This window comes from Sorex fumeus, unplaced genomic scaffold (genome assembly GCF_029834395.1).
Source record: "Sorex fumeus unplaced genomic scaffold, SorFum_2.1 ptg000081l, whole genome shotgun sequence".
Lineage (NCBI taxonomy): Eukaryota > Metazoa > Chordata > Mammalia > Eulipotyphla > Soricidae > Sorex > Sorex fumeus.
The window spans coordinates 2,179,560-2,200,400 of NW_026606138.1; the positions used below are offsets into that span (position 1 = coordinate 2,179,560).

General features: G+C 37.6%; 1 protein-coding gene across 1 annotated transcript in view; it reads right to left on the reverse strand.

Annotated features, from left to right (window-relative positions):
• Nucleotides 1-2,115: 2,115 nt before the first annotated feature.
• Nucleotides 2,116-20,841, reverse strand: part of TPH2 (tryptophan hydroxylase 2) — a 119,600-nt gene continuing 100,874 nt past the window's right edge. The window contains exons 9-11 of the mRNA XM_056130810.1: nucleotides 14,272-14,367; nucleotides 2,939-3,072; nucleotides 2,116-2,824 (exon numbers count right to left, since the gene is read on the reverse strand). Of these exons, the coding sequence (XP_055986785.1) occupies nucleotides 2,650-2,824; nucleotides 2,939-3,072; nucleotides 14,272-14,367 (405 nt within the window). The 3' untranslated portion in view covers nucleotides 2,116-2,649. The remainder of the gene's footprint in view (nucleotides 2,825-2,938; nucleotides 3,073-14,271; nucleotides 14,368-20,841) is intronic.

Below are 20,841 nucleotides of genomic sequence, written 5' to 3' on the forward strand. Positions count from 1 at the left end.
CCTTGGGTCTATTTAATTTAGCTTTAAGTCATGAGGCATAATTGAGATAAAATGGTTACACTGAGAGGTATCAGATATGACAAGAAGCTGGCTGTGACTGTTTTGTTGTAACGCTTCCATTTGGGGACTTTTTCTGCCAACACATTTCCTATGATGGCTGTTAAATTTTATAGGATTTTTCCCACCATTAGTTGTAATGACATTTACATGTTAAATGCTTGCAACAAATGAAAACCATGATTCCATTGTTTCACACAGTGAAAACCATGGTTACAGCTATTCTGAATGAAGAACAAATCTAAAAAAGAATCAAGTAATTCCTCCTCCTCATATGATACCCACATGGGCTCAGTGGGAAAGCCTATTTACTTTGGAACTCTTCTATTTTTGAAGCAACATAGATTTTTGCACATGTAAGGAAACTAAAGATAACACTATAAGCCAATCAGGAAACAGCTTAAATGTGATTTTACTTGAAGAAAATTGTTCTCTTTCATGTAGCTAGAAATTAAGGATGGAAGACATTGTGGGTGTTGTTTTAGTGGGTTTGAAATGCCAAATTTTAGAAACAACATGGAAAGCAAGTATTAGCAGGTTTTTTTAACCAAATTCTTACCTGAAAAACTTCAAGGAGTGCTTCTGGGATGTTCTGCATTACTGTTCTTAGTCTTTAGTCTGATATTGTTTACTGAAATTTTGTAGGTTTATTCTGATTGGTTTTCCTGAATTATTTAAATAAATAACTATACAGAGACCCACCTAACAGATTGATGATTGCCAGAAGCAGAATTTAAATTTGGGGGGAAATGAGTGGATTGTAAAACATTAATAAATAAGAATCCTTCTAGTTATAAAGTAAGTCATGGAGCTATTTATAATGTACAGCATAGTGACCACAGATAATATTAAGATTCTTTAACTATGTATAAGGGATGTCAACTAACTATTGTGGTAATCATTTCATAAATATGCACAGATAATGAAACATTATGCTGTATATACCTAAAAGCAACAAAGGTACATGTCAGTTGTGGCTCAATTTAAAAAATAATAAATTAATCCATCTCAGTTCTGGGAACATCTAAGAAATTAAAGATTCTTGATAATTAGCATTTAATATTCAATTTGAATTGTCTGTTATAGATTTTAACTTTCTGATATTCTTTCTAAATATACTTAAGCCAATATTTTCTGACTCATAATAGAGTCATATAAGAGTGTGAATTCATCTGAAATTATATGTAATTTCCTATTAAAAGAACACCATTGGAAATTGTTCAAGTATATATTTGAGAATTGCTAACTTAAAAGTTATCTTGTCATCTTCTCTACTTTTTCTTATTCCCTCAGTTCTACCACCAAATATGCTGTAACCAATGCAGTGTTGTGTTTGGTGAAAAAGAAGATGAAATTTATTTTTTCATTCAGCATGTTTTCATTTGGATTCAATAATTCATTAAGCTTTTTTATTTGTTTACTAAACTACCTACTCTATCTCTTAAGGCAAAATTGACCAAAGACTTGTGGTTCATCACTCTTGTTTACCCAAATTTTTCCAAACTGGGCAATTGGAAAGATTCTCAGAAATCTGGTTTGGTTTAGTATTATGAAAAGAAACAATTTCGTGGTTGGCAGGCAATCGGAAAGCACAAACTGAGTTCTATTCAGTGATAAACATTAGTTTTGGTAATCATTAGTTTATCTTCAAATACACATAAATCCATGCATACAGCAAGTTGAATTTAGCAATCCAAAAGCAAAATACAATGGGCTATAAATGTTGGTGCATAACTAATTGTGCTGCTTTCGGCAAATTGCTTAACCTCTGAGATTAGATTTCTATACCTTTGAAATCAAAGCTCTATGATTTTATTGTCCTCAAAGAGAAATAGGTTAAACACCCAAGTCATAGTAATTTGCTTTATTCCAGCATACAATTCATAGTTCTGATATTTATTTCCCACCATTAAGCCTTTCCTAATGTTCTTCCTGAAAGTATTTTCTTCCAAAATACTTAGGAAAGCCTGGTACAACTTTGTTTATACAAGGTCAGTGAAACCTCTATATTTCATTTGTTTTTTTTAAAAAAAAGCTCTCTTTTTTATATGCTGGACACTCAAACTAAAAAGCAGTCCACCTAGTGTGTTCAGCAATTTAAATTTTGAAGCAATACTGAATCTTTTATTAATGTGAAGTTTCATACAATTTGTGTTTATCTTAAATAATGCTGTGAAAACACTAATACTATAGAAATAGAATCAACTTCACTGCTATTTTCATTTTTCTAATGAATACAGAGGGGAAGCTCAGTCTGAGAAGTAAAGGTCATAAGCTAGAATTATACCATGGCTATTTGTTACAAATTTTAAAACAGGTACAGTTTGTTTAAGGACACCAGGCAAGAATGTCAAATCTATTTAAGACATTTAAATGTATTACAATTTTTCCTACAATGAGTGGTTATCTGTCATTGAGTTCCTTGTGGGATTTCACACATTAATACAGTTGAGTTACAAATAGGTAGAGGTGGATGAAATCGCATGCTTTCTAGCCAAGGCATTACACAGAAAGTCATGGTGTTATATGACATTGACCAAGTTGCTGCTAAGTCCCCCAAATACAATGCTGGCATCAATACTGGTTCCAACATCAAATCCCCAGATATTGGTTCATTTTGTTCAAGGCATCACACACTGTGTTCAAATCACTGCGGAGGTCCTGCACCACATTTTCAATACTTCGAGTGTCTTTGAGAATTTCAACACTCTGTGTGTAGGGATTGAAATGCACCGAGAAGGGACGGGTAATTGATTTTGCAAAATCCCTGCAAAATAAACAGAAACAACGAATATGAGATCAACCACTACTGGTGTCAGACGTAGACAGAAACAGAGTCAGAAAAATGAAAAAACTTCCGTAGAAGGAAGAACAAATGTACCTCATCTTTTCTTTGGCTTCCTCAAAACTTTCTGAAACAAAGTAGGCTTCCTGGAAGGTGGTAATAAGGCATTCCTGTAAGCAAGTGGTCTTGGGGTCAAAGGCTTTCACACAGGCTTTGTCAGAAAGAGCATGCTGCAAAATATACCACAAATGTGTTACATTTTTTAGCAAGGGGCTAGGGACATGATGCCATGGGCTGGAGTGTATTCTTAGATGCGAAGGCCTGAGTTTGATCTCAGTACTACATCACACTGCCACACCCCACGCCCCTGCCAGCACTATTGGATTTGTCCTTCGTTGTCCATGGCACCACTGGGCCCTAGCAGCTTCACACGCCCAGACCTGAGCATTCAACTGTCTAGTCCAGCAGGTCCAGAATCCCTAGGAGTAGCTATGGGCCCACCTCACCCCCCTTCCTAGTCCCTCTCCCAACCCAAAACAAAAAGAATCAAAGTGCCAAGAGTCAAAAGAGCACATCTCTAAAGAATATCATTAATTCCACAGAACTTAGATCATAGCGTGCATGAAACATGGAACTCTCCCAACAAACATGGTAAATTGCATGTCAAGTCCAGGGAGTTATTTTTTTTCAGTCTATTATGTGCTGAGGGAGAAAATTAGGTTAAAGTATTATTTTATTTGTTATCATCCAAATTCATATGGAAAGATAGCTCAGTGCTGTATCCTAACAGAAATGGAATTTTAAATCTATGCTATGAATAGGAGAAGGAAAAACATAAATATGGACCTAAATTTGTTGCTATAAGCAGTGTGCTGAAATTTCATTTAAATGGCAGAAGTAATAATTACCTGCGTGGAGAAGTAATTGAGACTCTGACTGAACTATTTGTGGACTCATTGCGAGACATTTTGAGGCCAAGTAGTGTATATCAACAGAGTCTGGAGTGGGCCTGTTTACTTAATAATGCTTGCAAAGCATTCATTTACCTTCTACCAAGTTCCTCAAAGCAAAACACAGCACAAAATATTGCCAGGTCGGGGCAGAGGAGATAGGGATAAAAGGGCTAATATTAATAGTTATAGTTATGCCAAGATGGGCACTAGAAAAATCAGAAAGTCAATGTAACTGCACTCTGAGCATCCTTCGTCCCACTCAGCTCACTGTGTGGCTGCACTTAGAGAAAAGGGAAAAATGAGCGGTCATGTTCCATAAAGTCCAGGATGCTAAAAGTCAGTACTTACTTCCTATCTCATGCTCACTGCCACTTTATAGACCCTGGTGAGCTCACTCTTAAACACATGTGTCCTTCAGATCACTATGAAACTTGTGGGTCTCCGGGTCTCGAGCTTGCTTGTTATGTGTGAACAAATCACAAAAGGCATCCAAAATGACTCAGACATAAATGATTATGAATTATATTTTAAGAAGTACTCCTCTGCATTTCATCTCTTTCTTTAAAAGGATCTTATCCTTAAATTAAGGGTAAATTAATTAGCAGAGAGTGCTAGAGAGAGAGTGAGGTTGGAAAGGAAAAAACCTTGAACTAAGTTAGAAAACTTGGTCTCTTGTTCACTTACTGGTGCTGCTGGCTAATTGGTTGACCCTTGCAAAATATTTCACCTCTCAGTGCCTTCACTTACTAAACTATAGATGAGAAGTTTAGAGGGCACATTTCTAAAGATAATCTCTATTCCAATCTCTGGATTTCTAAGCGCTTTTCTATCTCCTCTATCTCTAACCGCTAAGATTTCCTAGAGGAATGCTGAAGATCTTTCATGTTCAGTATTCTTCGTGCATTCCCCCGCAACAATTTCAAAATGCATGAAATGATTTGCAGCCTTCCATGAAGAAGGCCGTAGTTCCCTACATTTGAAAATATAATTGAGAACCAAAGACTGACGTGCAAGAAAAAGAAAACTACCCCGCATGTGATTTGCTTTCTCACAAAGTCGCATGTCCAGATTAATGCATACATGAATCAGGAACACGGAGAGCGAGTCTAGCAGAGCTAACACATTCTGGTTTGGGCCCCACAAAATAACTTCATTATAAGAAGGTCACTACACCCGCAAATTTGTTCTAAATTCAATATGGTGTAATAAACATCAGGAGATTTTAGTTCCACGTGACTAGTAATTCTGTCCACATTTTAAAAGTTTTTTAAAACCTTCCATTTTGAGAAATAAAAAGCGCTTTCATGAGATATTTCGCTCATCTGCGAAGAAAAGAGCTCCTGATGGCTTAACCATGACTTTGAAAAATACTTGTTTTCTTTGCAGCTATGTGCTGTGGGTCCGTTTAACTGCATGCGTTGTTCCATTCATCTCTCAGTACATATGACAGGAAAGACAGTGACTTAGTGACTAACTCTGTATCCCTTATCTTTCTATTCTCACAGTGCTACGGTGAAGACCAGGCAGACAGTGGCAGCAGAACATTTGAGCAACAACTCCTCAAGGGCATCCCTGCTGAGTCAAGTGTCCTTGTCCCTACTGGCCAAGGACAAGTACAAGAAGGCAGTACAACATCCCTGCTTGGGTTCACAGTGCTGTGAAAGAACATTAGCAACAGCAACTTGAGAGGTCTCTGTGTAGGTAATGTGGATGTGGGAATAAAAACTGAGAGCCGTTTTGTTAGAGAAAAATTCATCATGTGATCATTCCACTGGATATTCAGATACACTCTTTCAGTCAATACAACTGATACATGAGATTTAAAAGACCAAGTAAAATCCCAGGAAGTAGGTATAGTGCTCAATACTTCAACAAAAGTTAATGAATTCTGGTACCAGAGAGATAGAACTGTAGGCAGGGCACTTGTCTTGCACATGGCCAAAGTTTGATCTCTGGCACCCCATATGTCCCCTGAGCACCTTAAGAAGTGATCTTCGGGGCCATGAATAAGCCCTGAGCATAGACAAAAAGATCAAAATCCAATATAGTCTTTTTATATACATATATGTGCATATATATGCAAATATATACACTTATATACATAGAGATTGAAATAGCCATAAATATCACTTACCTGATTTAATGGTCAAAGGGAAGATTGAAAACTGATTGTTTTTAACTCTGAAAAATGCAGTATATTCTCAGGAACCTGCTCTGTCCCACTATTCTAGGAGTTTTATTGGCTTGGTTTGGTTGTGGGGGTTTGAAAGAGGGGGTTGTTTGCTTTTGTTGGTGTGTTTTGTGATGCTGGGAATTTAACCAAGGCCTTATATATGGAAGGCAAGTGTTTTACTGCTGAACCACATCCTTCAACCCAATAATTTCTTAATTGTGAGAAACCTCTCCTGCATGGAGAAAAACAGTGCATCCTCTTGGGTACTGTCAATATGGGGGTAGTAGTGGCCAGAGACTGTAGCACTACACTATCCTCTCGTTGTTCATCGATTTACTTGAGCAGGCACCAGTAACGTCTCACTTTGTTGTGAGACTTGTTGTTACTGTTTTTAGCATATCCAATACATCACGGGTAGCTTGCCAGGCTTTGCTGTGTGGCTATGCTTTGCTTTTGCTTTTCAGTAGCTTGCTGGGTTCTCCAGGAGGGGCGGAGGAATCGAACCCAGGTTGGCTGTGTGCAAGGCCTTACCACTGTGCTAGACTAGAGAACAGGAACCTGGATTTGAGGGAGTAGAAGTCAGTGTAACCAACAAATGGAGTGATGATCACATCTATAGTCTATGATATAGATCCTGTGTGATGGCTCCTACAAGGTCTTCTGTTTATGAATACTCAAAATACTCAAAAATGTCTGTTTTGGATTTGCCCATTGTGCCAACAATAGAACTTAAGACTAGGAGACAGGCAATCTAGGTTCTAAACATACCGATTGTGATGGCGTGTTACCAATGAACGAAACTCATCTAGGTTGAGAAACAATCTCATTGACAAACCACAAAGATTAATTAAGATGAGTGCTAAAGCTTATTGCAATAAAATTTTTAATACAGTCTACGAATACACAGCAGTCCATACCATTCTCCCTTCTCCACTCACCCAGCATAAATTGACCATAGTAGCCTTTCCCATTGTCTGAGGATGACCTTACCACCCTTCTCAAGGGGAATAAGCGACATTATCAAGTCGCTGGCTTTGATCTGTAAATTGACTCATTTGCCGTTTCAGTCTTTAAATACAAAATCTCTTTACCACACCAACTTTTTTTCCAGAATCCAGTTGTTAAATTGTTAGTAAAAAATATTATGAGGTGCCTAAGATTATTGGCTAGTAACTGAATGTAAGGAAATTGAAATTCAGATCCATTCTTTCCTGCATTCTTTCATCATTTCAGACAAGTTACTTCACTTCTCTCACTTACACTGAATAAGCCTATTTCAGAATTTGTCTGAAAACTGGAAATATTAATATAAAATTCTATTTCCAGAGTGATAGAGATTAAACAAGGCAATACATAAGAAGTGGAGAGCCCATGGGAAATGCTCAATAGATTTAGCTAACAACCATCATTCAGTCTCAAGATGGTGCTTGAAAGACATGTGAATGTGCCGTACCATAAACTAGTGAGGCAGTGCTCTTCTCCAGAGGTCTGGAACCCTTTTTTTTTTTTTTGGTGGTGGGAGGAGCACAATTGGCAATACTCAGGGGTAATCTACTCCTGGCTCTACACTTAGAAACTTCTCCTAGCAGGGCTCAGGAGACCATATGGGATCCCAGAGTTTGAACACAGATTGACCACATGAAAGGCAAGTGCCTTACCACTGTACTATCTCTCCAATCTCTGGAATCCCTTTTTTTTTAATTGCTAGTTTGTTGCCTCATGGATTTTTTTAATACTTTATTCAAATACCACGGTTCACAAAGTTGTTCATAACATGATTGTTATGGGCTTTGATGTTCAACACCAATCCCATCACCAGAGTGACCTTCCCGCCAGCACTGTCCGCATTTTCCCAATCACCCCCAAAGCCTGTTCCCTTAGGACTCACATAATATTTATTTTATACAGCTTGTTAAAATTCATGGACAAATCAGTCTCCCAGCTGAAAACTCTGGGGCGCCCCCAGGAGTGGGAAGGGCCAGGGACCCACTCTGTCAAAGGTCTGGCAGCCACACTCGCACCCCAATGCCACCTCCATGTCAGAGACCCAACTCCACTCCTTCACTATTAATCTCCACAGAGAGACACAAAGAAAACTCCAGGTACTCTAGTGCTTAGGCTGAGAGCTCTGAGATGTTCTCGGAGTTGAGGAAAGTAGCCTCCCTCCCCACCTCTTACTTCTGAAAGCCCTAGCAGCCACACTCACCTCCCACAGTTGCTGCCATCTCAACTCATTGGCCAAGTTCTACAGATCCTGGAGTTTCTGGACACAACACCTCCAAATTTCACAATACTGAAGTTCCAGTAGGAGCACATCAAATTAAATAGACAAGTGACAAAAAAGCCATCTACAAACAGTTTGAACATCAAACAAGAAAAGGCTCAACTACCAACAACCAGCCTAGCAAATCCTCAGACATGGACTTAACCTAGTGATGAAATAAAACAGATTTCACAAATTTTCACAAATCCTTTCTTTACAGAAAGAAAGTGCTGCCCAGTCCTGAGGCTTCCATATCCTAGGCTGCAGTACTGCCTACTCAGGCCTCATCAATTTAAAATCTTCCCGTCAACCATCTTTGCAATGACACAGTTCAGGTATATTTCAATAATAGTAGATATAATCAATACAGGTTAAATCTGGGGGAAATCTTATGGTTAAAGTCAGATTTAGAGGTAGTTTTAGCCCTAGATTCTAAATAAGATTTTGTAAATATTTCTATACTCACACTACAATCATTCTTTCCCACATCAGAACAAATACACATACACACACACAGATGTATGTAGGTCTATAGTATTTATATATCTCCTTTAAATATTTCTCCTGCTAACCAAGCAAAATGATATAACATTTCTATCATTCAATTGAGTAACAATAGCATGGTATTCTCTTACTCAATAAGTAATTTTGAAAGTGATTCATGAGTTTGAATAAGGTACAGGGGCAAGAGGACAAATACTCTGTTCAATCAATTCTTATCTGGTACCCAAAAGTCCTACATTTGCTCTGTCATTACTACACTGCTAGTTTCAAGAAAGAGGAGGGGAGGAGAAAGGCAGGCATGAGCCAGATGAACAGGGTGTAGTTGTGGGAGACTTATAAACAGGGAGTCCTACTAATTTCACCGCTTACATTCTAGATAACCTCGGAGAATCCACAGATATCTCAAGTCTTCTCTCTCTCTCTCCAGCGTGGCAGCCTGGCAATTCTTTAAAAAGTTGCTAAAAATGGCAGTAAACACAAATACTGAAATAAATATCAAGGTGTTCTGTTAATGTTGATAAATCATCATATAAGAGTAATATAGCAAATTCGCTCTTCAAAGATATACCAAATCAAAACACCCATACAGTAATTGTTTAAACCATGGTGAAAACCTAAAAAGCAGAACAGATAGTTTTGTATGTCATATTCTAGCAACTACTATGAGGCAGTAGTTGATTTAGTTCAAAAAAGAACTAGTTCAAAAAAGAACTAGATCTAAAAAAAAGAACTAGATCTTTCCCATACCCACACACACAAAAAGAAATTTCCTCTTGCATTTTGAGATGGATTCACTTTTTTGAGATAGATTCACTCAATTAACGAACAATTATTTTCTTCTACCTAATGTTAATGAGCTTCACTATTATTCTCCTAGCAAAACAGAACCAACAAAGACTCTTATCAATCACTGTTTTAGAATTTCCCTACTTTGAATCCAAGTTCCTTGAAATCTGGGAGCTTAAATTTTAAATTGGGTGACTAAAATGAAAAAAAAAAAAAGACTAAGTGCAAACATTTTTCTTTAATAATAAAGAAAAAAGTATTTTAAAAAAGACACAAGTCAGATCAAGGATAAATGCCATTCGTTAATCCTATTTTCAAGTTTATTTTAAAGTCAATTTTGCAGATGATTTAGTTCATTATCAATTGTGGGCCATTTTGAAGAAGACATGGAAAGTCTCTACCCAAGTACACTATGGTTGTAAGATTTATGTTGGCTTTTACACATTTTTCCACATTTCTTTTGTTTCTGTCTTAAATAAAAATGAGCATTGTCAAAATGTTAGCATTGTCATTGTGAAAAGAAGGGTGAAAAATGAAAATAGTCTTCCAAACTATAAAATTATGTATATACTCCTTGGAAATACTTGATTAACTCCAAAATGAGATAACTACACACACATACACACACACACACACACACACACACACAAGCGCACACACACGGGCATGCAAAAATCCTATTAAAGAAAAAATAATTAATGTCTGCTGTTCAAGGATGAAAAGTGAATTGTAAATACTTATGTAAAAGTTAAAAACCTCTACCAAATTATTTAGGGCCTAGATTTGAACTACAGTTGGACCAGCAAAAAAAAAAAAAATTCATCATATAGAATAGTACAGGGGCTAGAGTGATAGCACAGTGGGTAGGGCATTTGCCTTGCACGCAGCCAACATGGCCAACCCGAGTTCGATTCCTCCGCCCCTCTCGGAGAGCCCAGCAAGCTACCGAGAGTATCTCGCCCGCAGGGCAAAGCCTGGAAAGCTCCCTGTGATGTATTCAATATGCCAAATATAGTAACAAGTCTCACAATGGAGACGTTAATGGGCCCGCTCAAGCAAATCCATGAACAACGGGAGGACAGTGACAGTGACAGAATAGTACAGAGGGTAGGGTGTTTGCTTTGCACAGGGCTGACCCAGGTTTAATGCCCCAGCATCCCATATGGTCCCCAGAGTATGGCCAGGAGTAATTCTGAGGGTAGAGCCAGGAGTAATCACTGAGTATTGCTGAAGTGGCCCAAAAACAAACAAAAAAAATCACCTTAGAAAATAAGTGCATTGATAATTATAAGCCTGTTTTCACAGTAATCATTGTGCTGCTATTAATAGCTACCCCTACCTGGCACCAGGACTGTCATTTGTTCATTCAAATAAAAGATAAAATTGCTCAGAAGCCAGTGAGAGGGCTCTGGACACTTTCACGGAACTAGGCAGGAGTTGAGTGAGAGGGTACAAAGGAAAGTATCTTATGCTATATTTTCTGTGTGAGCAAGCACAAGATATTTCTTATAGGAAGAATTTCTGAATTGTAAAAATGGTCAAAAGTAGCCATCATAGGGAGGTTGGAGTGTTGAAATTTGAGAATGGAAGAATGCTAATGACTAGAGGTGATGGACCAGAACAAGAAGATTCACAACCGACAATGCCCTTTGGTATTCATATTTCTGGCTGAATTCCAATTCCAGATGATTCTGTCTGCACCAACAAGAGCAAAAACAACAGATTCACCCCAATGCTGCCTATGCATGCCTCATTAAGCAGACCAGAGGACCCTGTCGAAAGTTGGGGCAATAAGAGAGATTGTTTCGTTTGTTTTTGGAATAATTTATAAACCCACTGAGAAGAATGTAAATAAATGTAGCTCACAAACTACATCTGTTTTTTTTTCTACTTTTTCCAGGAAAATCAAGAAGCATCTTGTGTAAGGCCTCTATCTTGCAGAGGTATGATATAATTATGTTTCTTTGGAGTTTAGCCACTGCACTAAGATGAATTCCAAATATATTTGGTCAAGATCTTTGCTTTAAAAAAAAAAAAAGACTTGGGACCAGGAGGATAGCATGGTGGATAAAGCATTGGTCTTGCACGTGACTCACCTCGTTTCTATGCCCAGTATGTGGCTCCCAGAGCACCACCATCAGGAGCAAACCCTGAACATAACCATACGGCCTCAATCCTTCCTCCTTCCAAAATTTTATCCCATTCCATTAAGCTTTTGTTACATTAAGTAGCACTGCACTGCACTGTCCTCCCATTGTTCATCGATTTGCTCTAGCGGGCACCAATAATGTCTGCAATGTGAGGCTTGTTGTTATTGTTTTTGGCATGTCGAATATGCCACGGGGAACTTGCCAGTCTCTGCCATGCAGGCAGGATACTCTCGGTAGCTTGCTGAGCTCTCGAGAGGGGTGAAGGGGCAGAGGAATCGAACCCGGGTGGGCCGCATGCAAGGCAAATGCCCTGACCCCTGTGCTATCACTCCAGCCCTTGTTACATTAAGTATTATAGTCAATTTCAGTCCCTCTGAGCCTCAGGCAGGCTTTGACTAGAGCACTGGCTGTGTGTCCATTAACTCAACTGTGTTCTCAGCCTCTGCTGATTCAGCTTACCTTTTCTCAATTACCACACTGCTCAGCATGACTTGTCAGAGGAATTTCCAAGTACAGTGTGATGTCAGATGCCACAGTGCCAGCAGCCATCTGCCTCACTGTGCTATCAAATATGCTAGACTCTAGCTTCTGTGATAATGGGGATGCTAGATGATACACCAAGTGGTTAAGAGCTCTAGTCTTGACACCTAGACCACTTGAACTTGGGTCCACCTGCAGCACTTGTTTGCTGCCTAGTTTTGAGCAAGTTCCATAGTTCTTTAACATCTGTGTGCTTCCCTTTCATCATCTATGGTAATAATACTCTTCTTTTTGTAATCATACTCTTGACCTCATTGAGATATCATGAGAATTGTCAGTATACTAAATATGCCTAAAATAGTAAGTTCTCTGAGGTATGTTATTTTCCTCATATTCTCATTATTCAATTATTGACTGTTATTTACTTAGTGTCTGAAATGGTACCTGGCACAATGCGGTACTCATCCAAATGTTTGAGGAATGAATCAATAAAATAACAAAGTGAATGGGCTCAATAAGACTACAGCTTAATTGTAAATCTTTGGAGTGGAGTGATAGCTGAATGGGCGGGAGCTCATGTTTTCTTCAATCCCTAACCCTCATGATCTATAACACTGAGCCAGGACTATCCCCTGAGTGCTACTGGGCACGGCTCAGAAACAAAACAAAGAGAGAAGAGGAGAGGAGGGGAGTAGAGGGAAAGAGAAAGGTGAGGAAGGGAGCGATGGGAAGAAAGGGAAGGGAAATTATAAATCTTTCAAGAATACAAACAAGCTAGTCCACTGAGCCCTGCCAGAAATGATCCCTGTGCATAGAACCAGGAGTAAATTCTGAGCACTTCTGGGTATGACCTGAAAACAAAAGAATGTAAGCAACCAAAAAGTTCCAAGAATCAAAAAAAAATTCAATTATATTATGTAGTAAAAATTAAATATTCAAAAGAATACTCAAAATTAAAATCCTAAAAATAGCCATGTTACTAATCTTAATCTGAATAATCAAAAACTAGAATAAAATTGCAATCATCACCATTTCCAGATTATATATCATATTGCTTTCAAAATTCACCAAAACTTTCTATCTCCATAAAACTCACACTATTAAGAAGGCAAGTTGGGAGGGAGGGAACCTGGGGACATTGAAGGAGGGAAGTTGATACTGATGGCGGGTTTGGGGTTGGGGCATGGTATTCTTGAAACTCTACCATGAACAGCTTTATAAGCATGACTCCTTTAAAAATATATATTAAAATAATAACTTATCACTGTATCACTGTCATCCCGTTGTTCATCGATTTGCTCGAACAGACACCAGTAATGTCTCCATTCATCGCAGCCCTGAGATTTCAGCAGCTTCTCCTTACTCGTCCTTCCCAACGCTGCTTTATTGGAGGCTCTTTCAGGGTCAGGGGAATGAGACCCATTATTTACTTTAAACAATTAATTAAATAACATGCCATCTCCTAATAGTATAAAATACAATCCTTAAGTAGCCAGAGTCTATAAGTTGTCAGAATGCTCCAGGCTTCACCCTTTCTGAAGATCACTCACTGCATTTTAGGACCCAAACGAGTTATCTGCAAGATACCACTACTCATAATTACAAACCTCTCTGACTATAATTATTTTGTTGCATGTTTTCAAATTGCAAACAGATATCATAATATATTTTAATTTGAAAAAGCTAAAAACTACCTCAAATTCCTTTTGGAGAAATAAATAGTGGGGAATTCATGGGAGCCATTAAAGTCACAGAATGGAAAGCAGCCAATACTTTCCTAACAAGAGAATTTCAATGACTACTAGTTCATTGCCCACTTTTTAGCACTATATTTAGGCCATCCATGTGTTAGTCAACAGTTGAGCACATATTTGTCATTCCTGCTGATTTGTTCACATGGCTGTTCATCCATTTAAGTCACACCACAAACCCAGAAAGGTCTGACCCATTTTCAAAAGTGCAAAAAGTTAGGTCAACACCCACATATGAGGTGCCAAAGCCTCTGTATTAAATATTTATGGGGTATCTTCAAGTAGAAATGCTCAGACAAACAAATCAATATTTCCCATGACCTTGAACCATTTTGCTTGGGAAGGATATTTTCATTCACAGCTTCATACCTTTAATTCTCCAATGGAGGAAAGCAGTCCTGCTCCATATGCCCGCAGTTGCCCTTCTTGCTTGCAAAGGCCAAACTCGATTGTGAAGAAATAGCACTGAGGGAAAAAAAAAGGACCTAGTCAACATGTTCTCCTATAAGGTAAAATGGCACCCAAATTAAATGGTGCACTGTACATAATTTTTAGCACAATCTATTGAGATATATTTCACTCAAGAATATTTTAAAAACATTTTTTCCTGCTTGATAATTCCTTCCTAGGTTAAAAATATATGAAAAATATATGTATTAATAGCTGAAAATCTTATGATTCCTGGATACAGAAACACACAAGAGTCAAACAAATCATATCCCCTACAATCATTTTTAAAATAAAAAGCACAGATTTGGAAATAAATATGTCACAGTGATCACACTATAAGAATATGCTACTATATTTATCAAGTTGTGTTTCAGTGGCATAAATAAGTTCATGTAAATATAAATATGGAAACATAACTTGAAATCCAGTAATTCTAAATTGATTTTTGCAATTTGTTTATTTATTTGACAACAACAAAAAAAATTTAATTAACTACTAGGTTCCAATCATTAGTTTAAAAATTATGGTAAAGAAAACAGAGACCAAGAAAGCAAGCACATGTCAACAACTTACCAAATCTATGACTCCACTGTTAAGGATTTTAGTGAAAAACATTAAACGCATTTCCATGTACTATACACACAGATAAATATGTGTGCTCATGTGTCTATATCCACATATACATATATAAATAAGATCATACATACAAGTATACATATGTAAGTTAGAACCATTTCAGTGTCCCAATCTTATCATTATCAACTGCTACAGCTTCCCCAAGACATTAAAATCTACAAGTGCTTCTACCGAGTTTAACAAATCAACATGGACAGACATAAATCTCCGTACAATTGAAAAATGCACAAAGCTCCCGAGAAACGTTAATATCACACTATTATTGCTCTGAAAGAAAAATCAAGGGAAACTGACAATGAGCAATAAAAAATGCATCAAATTAGCACTGTCCTGCATTGGTGATGATAGAGAGCTGAAGGTGTTAGAAAGAGGAAAATTTAAACACTCCTTAAAGGGGGGCAAAAAAATAATAATTTCCAGCCCTTGGCAGTTTGCTCTATTTTCATTTGGAGGTTAAGATGTTCCTCAGATCTGAAGTATTGGTTGATACCTTTTTTTCAGTGTGATGAAGATATCTGAATTTGAAGAGCCTGTCTGCTATGCAGCACTGGGCTAGACCTGAGGAGTAGTCATTTTCGGTCATGGAGTTGAAACTCTGGAGGCAAATTTCTTTTCCTGGTACACCGCCCAATAATACTAAAACAATAGCCCTTCCTTCTCCAGTCCCCTCCCACAGTGTCCAGCAAGAATTCCTCCTTCCTCTCTTCTGACTTGACTTCCCATTTTTCCATTCTTTATCCATCCTTTCATGGTCTTTAACTTCTTTATATACAATATTTCCATTGACATCTGCCTCCACACACAGGACAATAATCTATGAGCACAGGTGTCTCTGCTTCTCCAGAACTGGGTTACCCAACCTCAACACTATTGACATTTTAGACAGGAAAGGTGGTTTGTTTGTTTGTTTGTTTGTTTGTTTGTTTGTTTGCTTTTTGAAGAAGGGCTTTATTTGATGGGAACTTTATTTGAGGGGTTATTTTCTTTTGTTTTTGTTTTTGCCTTTTGAGCCATACACAGATTTTCTCAGGGCTTACTCATTGCTATGTGCTCAGGAATCACCCAGTGATGGTCAAACATGCATCAGTCATGAGCAAGCAAGTTGCTGCTATACTATCTCCCCAACCCAAGAGAGGACAATTTTTTGTACTGTATCTTAAAGGATGTTTAGCAGCATCCCTAGCCTCACTACTCACTAGATGCCAGAAGCATCTCCATCCCATGTTTTTGTAGGAACCAAAAACATCCCCGTACATCTTAGTACCACCAGTACTACAGGACTAAAGCAGCATCTAGTCCCCGGGTCCTAGCACTGACCCCCTACCCCAGATAGCTTCATATCACTGGGAGTGAACCAGAGGCTCCCAGAGTACCACTTGGGAAGATCCCAAATACAAATATCTCTAACATTGGAAAATATCTAGAGAAATGGACATCACATCACTCCTAATTTAGAACCACTGGCACAGAATGATATCTGAACTATGAATACTCAAGAACTCAAGAACTATTTGCTGTGTAAATAAATAGTCAATGAATGAATGAAAATAGGCTAGTTGTTCAATAGCATTACCTGGAGGAAAGAAACATTATAGATTGCCTGAGTTCTAGTCTCAACCCTATTTCTAATTAGCTACTTGACTATATCCGCTCTATGTGTAGCTTTCCTGTCTATTCATTCATTTCTTCTGCTAATACTCTTTTAATACATCATATATGTCACCTAACCATTGAAGATGTACAATGAAAAATGTAACAAAGCACTTGATCTCATGAGGAATGTATGCTAGTAGAATGAGACAGACAACAGTAGTAACAACAACAAAAACCAATATACAGAATAATATAAGTGAAATATGGTATGTAAATAATAAAACCATACGTTTACATTTTTAGCAGTGAGCAGTTATTCAGATGGAGTGATCAGGAGAGGCAGGAGAGGCATCTCTGAGGGAATGAAATTTAAGCTATAACTTTCTTGAAAAATCAGCCCTTCATTTAGTAACAAAAAGGTCAGTTGTGAAAAGATCTGGGGTGAACAATTCTCATTCCTTTGTGGGTGTATAACATAATGGGAAAAGAACAAGTGCAAAGATACTGAGGCAGGAACAGACCTGTACTTTCAAGGACAATGATAATTCATAGGAAGGTTTTAAGCAGGAAAGAGAACATTTTGATTTGTTTTCAAAACACATTCCTGGTGCTAAATAAAGAACATATTGGGAGCTGAGGTGTGTGTGTGTGTGTGTGTGTGTGTGTGTGTGTGTGTGTGTGTGTGGTGTGTATGGTGGGGCGGCGGGGGTCTGGGCAGAGGAGTTTGAGACTATAGGAGCAGACAGATCCTTTCAAAGGCAGAAGGATCAAGGATCAAGGGTGGTGGTGAATGACTTAGACTATGACTTGAATGGATGTAAGAAGGGAGTTCTAATTAGCTACTTGACTATATATATACTTGACTATTATATAAGGAAGAAGGGAGTTCTAATTAGCTACTTGACTATATGTACTTGACTACTTGAATACAAGGGAGAAGTCAGAATCATACAAATAACCAATACAAAGACATGTTAAATATCTAAAATATAACCCTCAAGTCTGTCTTTCAGGATTGTGTAAAAAAAAATTACAGTCTAGGTGATAACATTTAAGAGATCTAGAGTTTGGTACATTAAAGAGCTAGACATCTGTTACTTTGGAGCTTCTAGGAAAAGACAAATACCATATGATCTCACTCATATGTGGAATATAATGAAATGAAGCAAGGGATGCAGCAGCAGAAGCAAGGGATGTCCCTGATGAGACAAATCCTGATATGGGGAGTCAGCAGAACTGTGAACTAAGGATGCTGAAGATAGGGGTGTGGGGGGTTAGGACCATGGGACCATAGTGGAATGATCTTGACACTCTGGTGCTGGACATGATGAAGTAATACTGCAAGGAACTATGATACTCAATAAAAACCAATAAGGGTTTTCTTTCTAAAACATTCTATTTAGATATATGTTCTTTTTTAAAGTTTTCAAGGTAATTTTTTGGTAAAAAAAAGTTAATGTTTCATTTCCTTTATTACCAAAATGGAAAGAATCTAAAACAGAGGAAAAATTAAGATCACATGACATCTCTGTAGTGTATCTTTGTCTGATTTATTTACGTTGCTATTTATAACACATAGTGTGAAATCCTTGGTTCCTTGACACTGAATTCATGGCCAGAGATGTTGCTCAATGGTAGAACACTTGCCTCGCATATGTGAGGTTTTGGGTTTTATTCAAGCAATAAAAATTTATAGCAATAATAATAAGTTGAATGACAAATTGAACACAAAGGTGTTTGTAGGGAAAAAAATAAATATACTATCACATTCAAAAAACTTCAAAATGCACACATGAAGCCAGCTACGCAAACATTGAAGTCAGTCTATTAAGTTCAGATTTAATTTCCTCCTGTTGTGTCACTGCATATACAAAGTATGATCATGATTATAACCACAATCAAAACAGACTAAGTTCCTGAAAAATATTCTAGTGTATCATATCACAGTTTTCACATAGATTCGACATCCCCCTTCTGTTTTCAGGAAGGAATGAAAAGATCTGCATAAACTGAATTAAAGGCTTAAAGTTAAATCTACCAATATATCTTAGGTTTGGGTATTTCTAGAATCAGAGTATTTCTAGAATCAGGACAACCTCAGAGTAAAGAGTGACTGTATATCATGAAGAATGTTCTCTGGACCCACACCCCACATGAGAAGCCTTCCAGAAACACTGACCTTACACAGATTCATCTGCTCATATCCTACCTTTCCCTCTGGATTCCTGCTGTCCTGAGCCCAGGAAAGTACCTATCACCTCCTCTAGCTCACTCTATCCAGAGAATTAAATCTTTTGCTTTGAGGCAGCTTTCCATTTGCAACTCCATTTGTAGCAAGTAGAAAAGGAGAAACTGCAAAATACACCTACACCTTGGGTACTGGAAAAATTTTAATTGTGTACACTTAAAGATAAGTTTTGTCTATTTTCTGTTTTAAATACCATTTGAGAGTATAGAAGGTTCTAGACATGACAACTACCGGGATGTAGGGGCAGAGGGAAGGGGGGAGGAAGGCAGCCTATGTCTTCTGTCTGATTTTCCATGCAAAGTCTGCCTGCAGTCGAACTGAACGACTCCTTGAAGACCTTTCAAAATTCAATAACTAATTGCTTGCTGAAATTTTAAGAAAATACCATTTTCTTTTCTCTGAATACTCTCCAGCTGCGAATCTATAATATGTTCCCTTAGAGATTTAACAAATAAATATCCTACCTATTATTCCCACCCCCCTACCATCTACCAAAAATACCAGAATTACGGAAAACAGTCCTGGCCACTAATGTCTTCTAAACAGAAACAAATAATAAGACAAACAGTTCCCAAATTGAAGGTTACCTTTCATCAAAGCTGACGTTCATGAATTCTAAATTTTACACACCACTAATTATATGTAATTATTTATAAATATTTTATTTGAATATAATTACATATAATCATTAACTGAAAACCAAAACAGGAATGATAGATTGAAGCTCCTCCATTGAAGAAAAGCAGAATAATTTACATACATACAGTCATTAGGCAGAAAAAAGTCTGAGTGACAACCTGAAATCCAAACACCACCGTGGAACATAGTTAACGCACCAGCTACGCAGGCGGGTGCTTCGTAAAATGAGATAGTTCGCCCAATGCTGCCATCTTCAGATCACTACTGGTAGTGCAAAAGTTCAGTCTATTTAAATCAGCGGTGAAAAAGATTTAAGGAGGAAAGGTAAGAACTCACCAGCAAAAGAATACTGTCCCCACATGGTGAGATCAAAAGCATACAATGCAATATTTGTTTTTTTCTCTTATTGTCGCTGAATTTCTTACTAAGGTACATACTACAATTATACATGTATACAACATCTTCCAAAAATTCCTGATGGAAAAGAAATTTACTGTTCTAATTTCAGTCAGTCTTAAAGGAGGTTTTCACTTCTTACTTCCCCATTCTCAGCATCCCTTGATATAATTATATAATCTCGTATTGAAAGCCATTCTATAATCCTCGATTGATTAAAATTGTACATATGTATTTATACATTTACAATGTTACCACAAATGTTTTTAATTTTATTAAAAAGTAGGAGGGAGCCCTAGGTCCTTCTACTTTCTCAAGGAACATGACATGCACATGGTAGCTATCAAATGAATATAAGTGTAATAATAATGCAGATGAATCTGGAGCAGTGGTGGTGGATCTCTGTTCATTCACAATTCTGTTTCAGTTTTTTCAAGAATGAAAATATTGAGCAATAAAGATGCTCAGACTCAAACTTGGAAAGTAGGAAAGTTTATTGGAAAGTAGAAGAGAAAAGAAAAGAAGTTCCCCAACTGGGGAGAATCTTAGTATAGGACTAAGTTAACTATGGCTATTTTGTGAGATTTTTATAGGAAAACCAGGTCTTTGTGTTACAAGGAATGTGGGGATGTTCAAGATAAGGGCTTTCCTGTAGACCCTTTTAAATGAAAATTGGGCGCTTGGCAAGCATTACAGAGGATACAAAGATCTGGTCATTTGCCTTAGGTATTTCGCATAATGGAAATAGGTCCCTGTGAGCCTAAGCACTGTGGCAGAATTTTATGATGAACAATTGTTAACTCCCAGTTTATCAGAAAAAGCCCAGGAACTTGCAGGAAGTCAAAATTGCAGGACAGGTCAGTCAAAAATAACTGCTCACAGCAGCTGGCAAGGGTAAACTGAGGATTCTTCTTTCAATAAGTAGCACATGAGTGACAGAATATGAGAATGATCTATTTTCTCTTTGCCTTCATTAA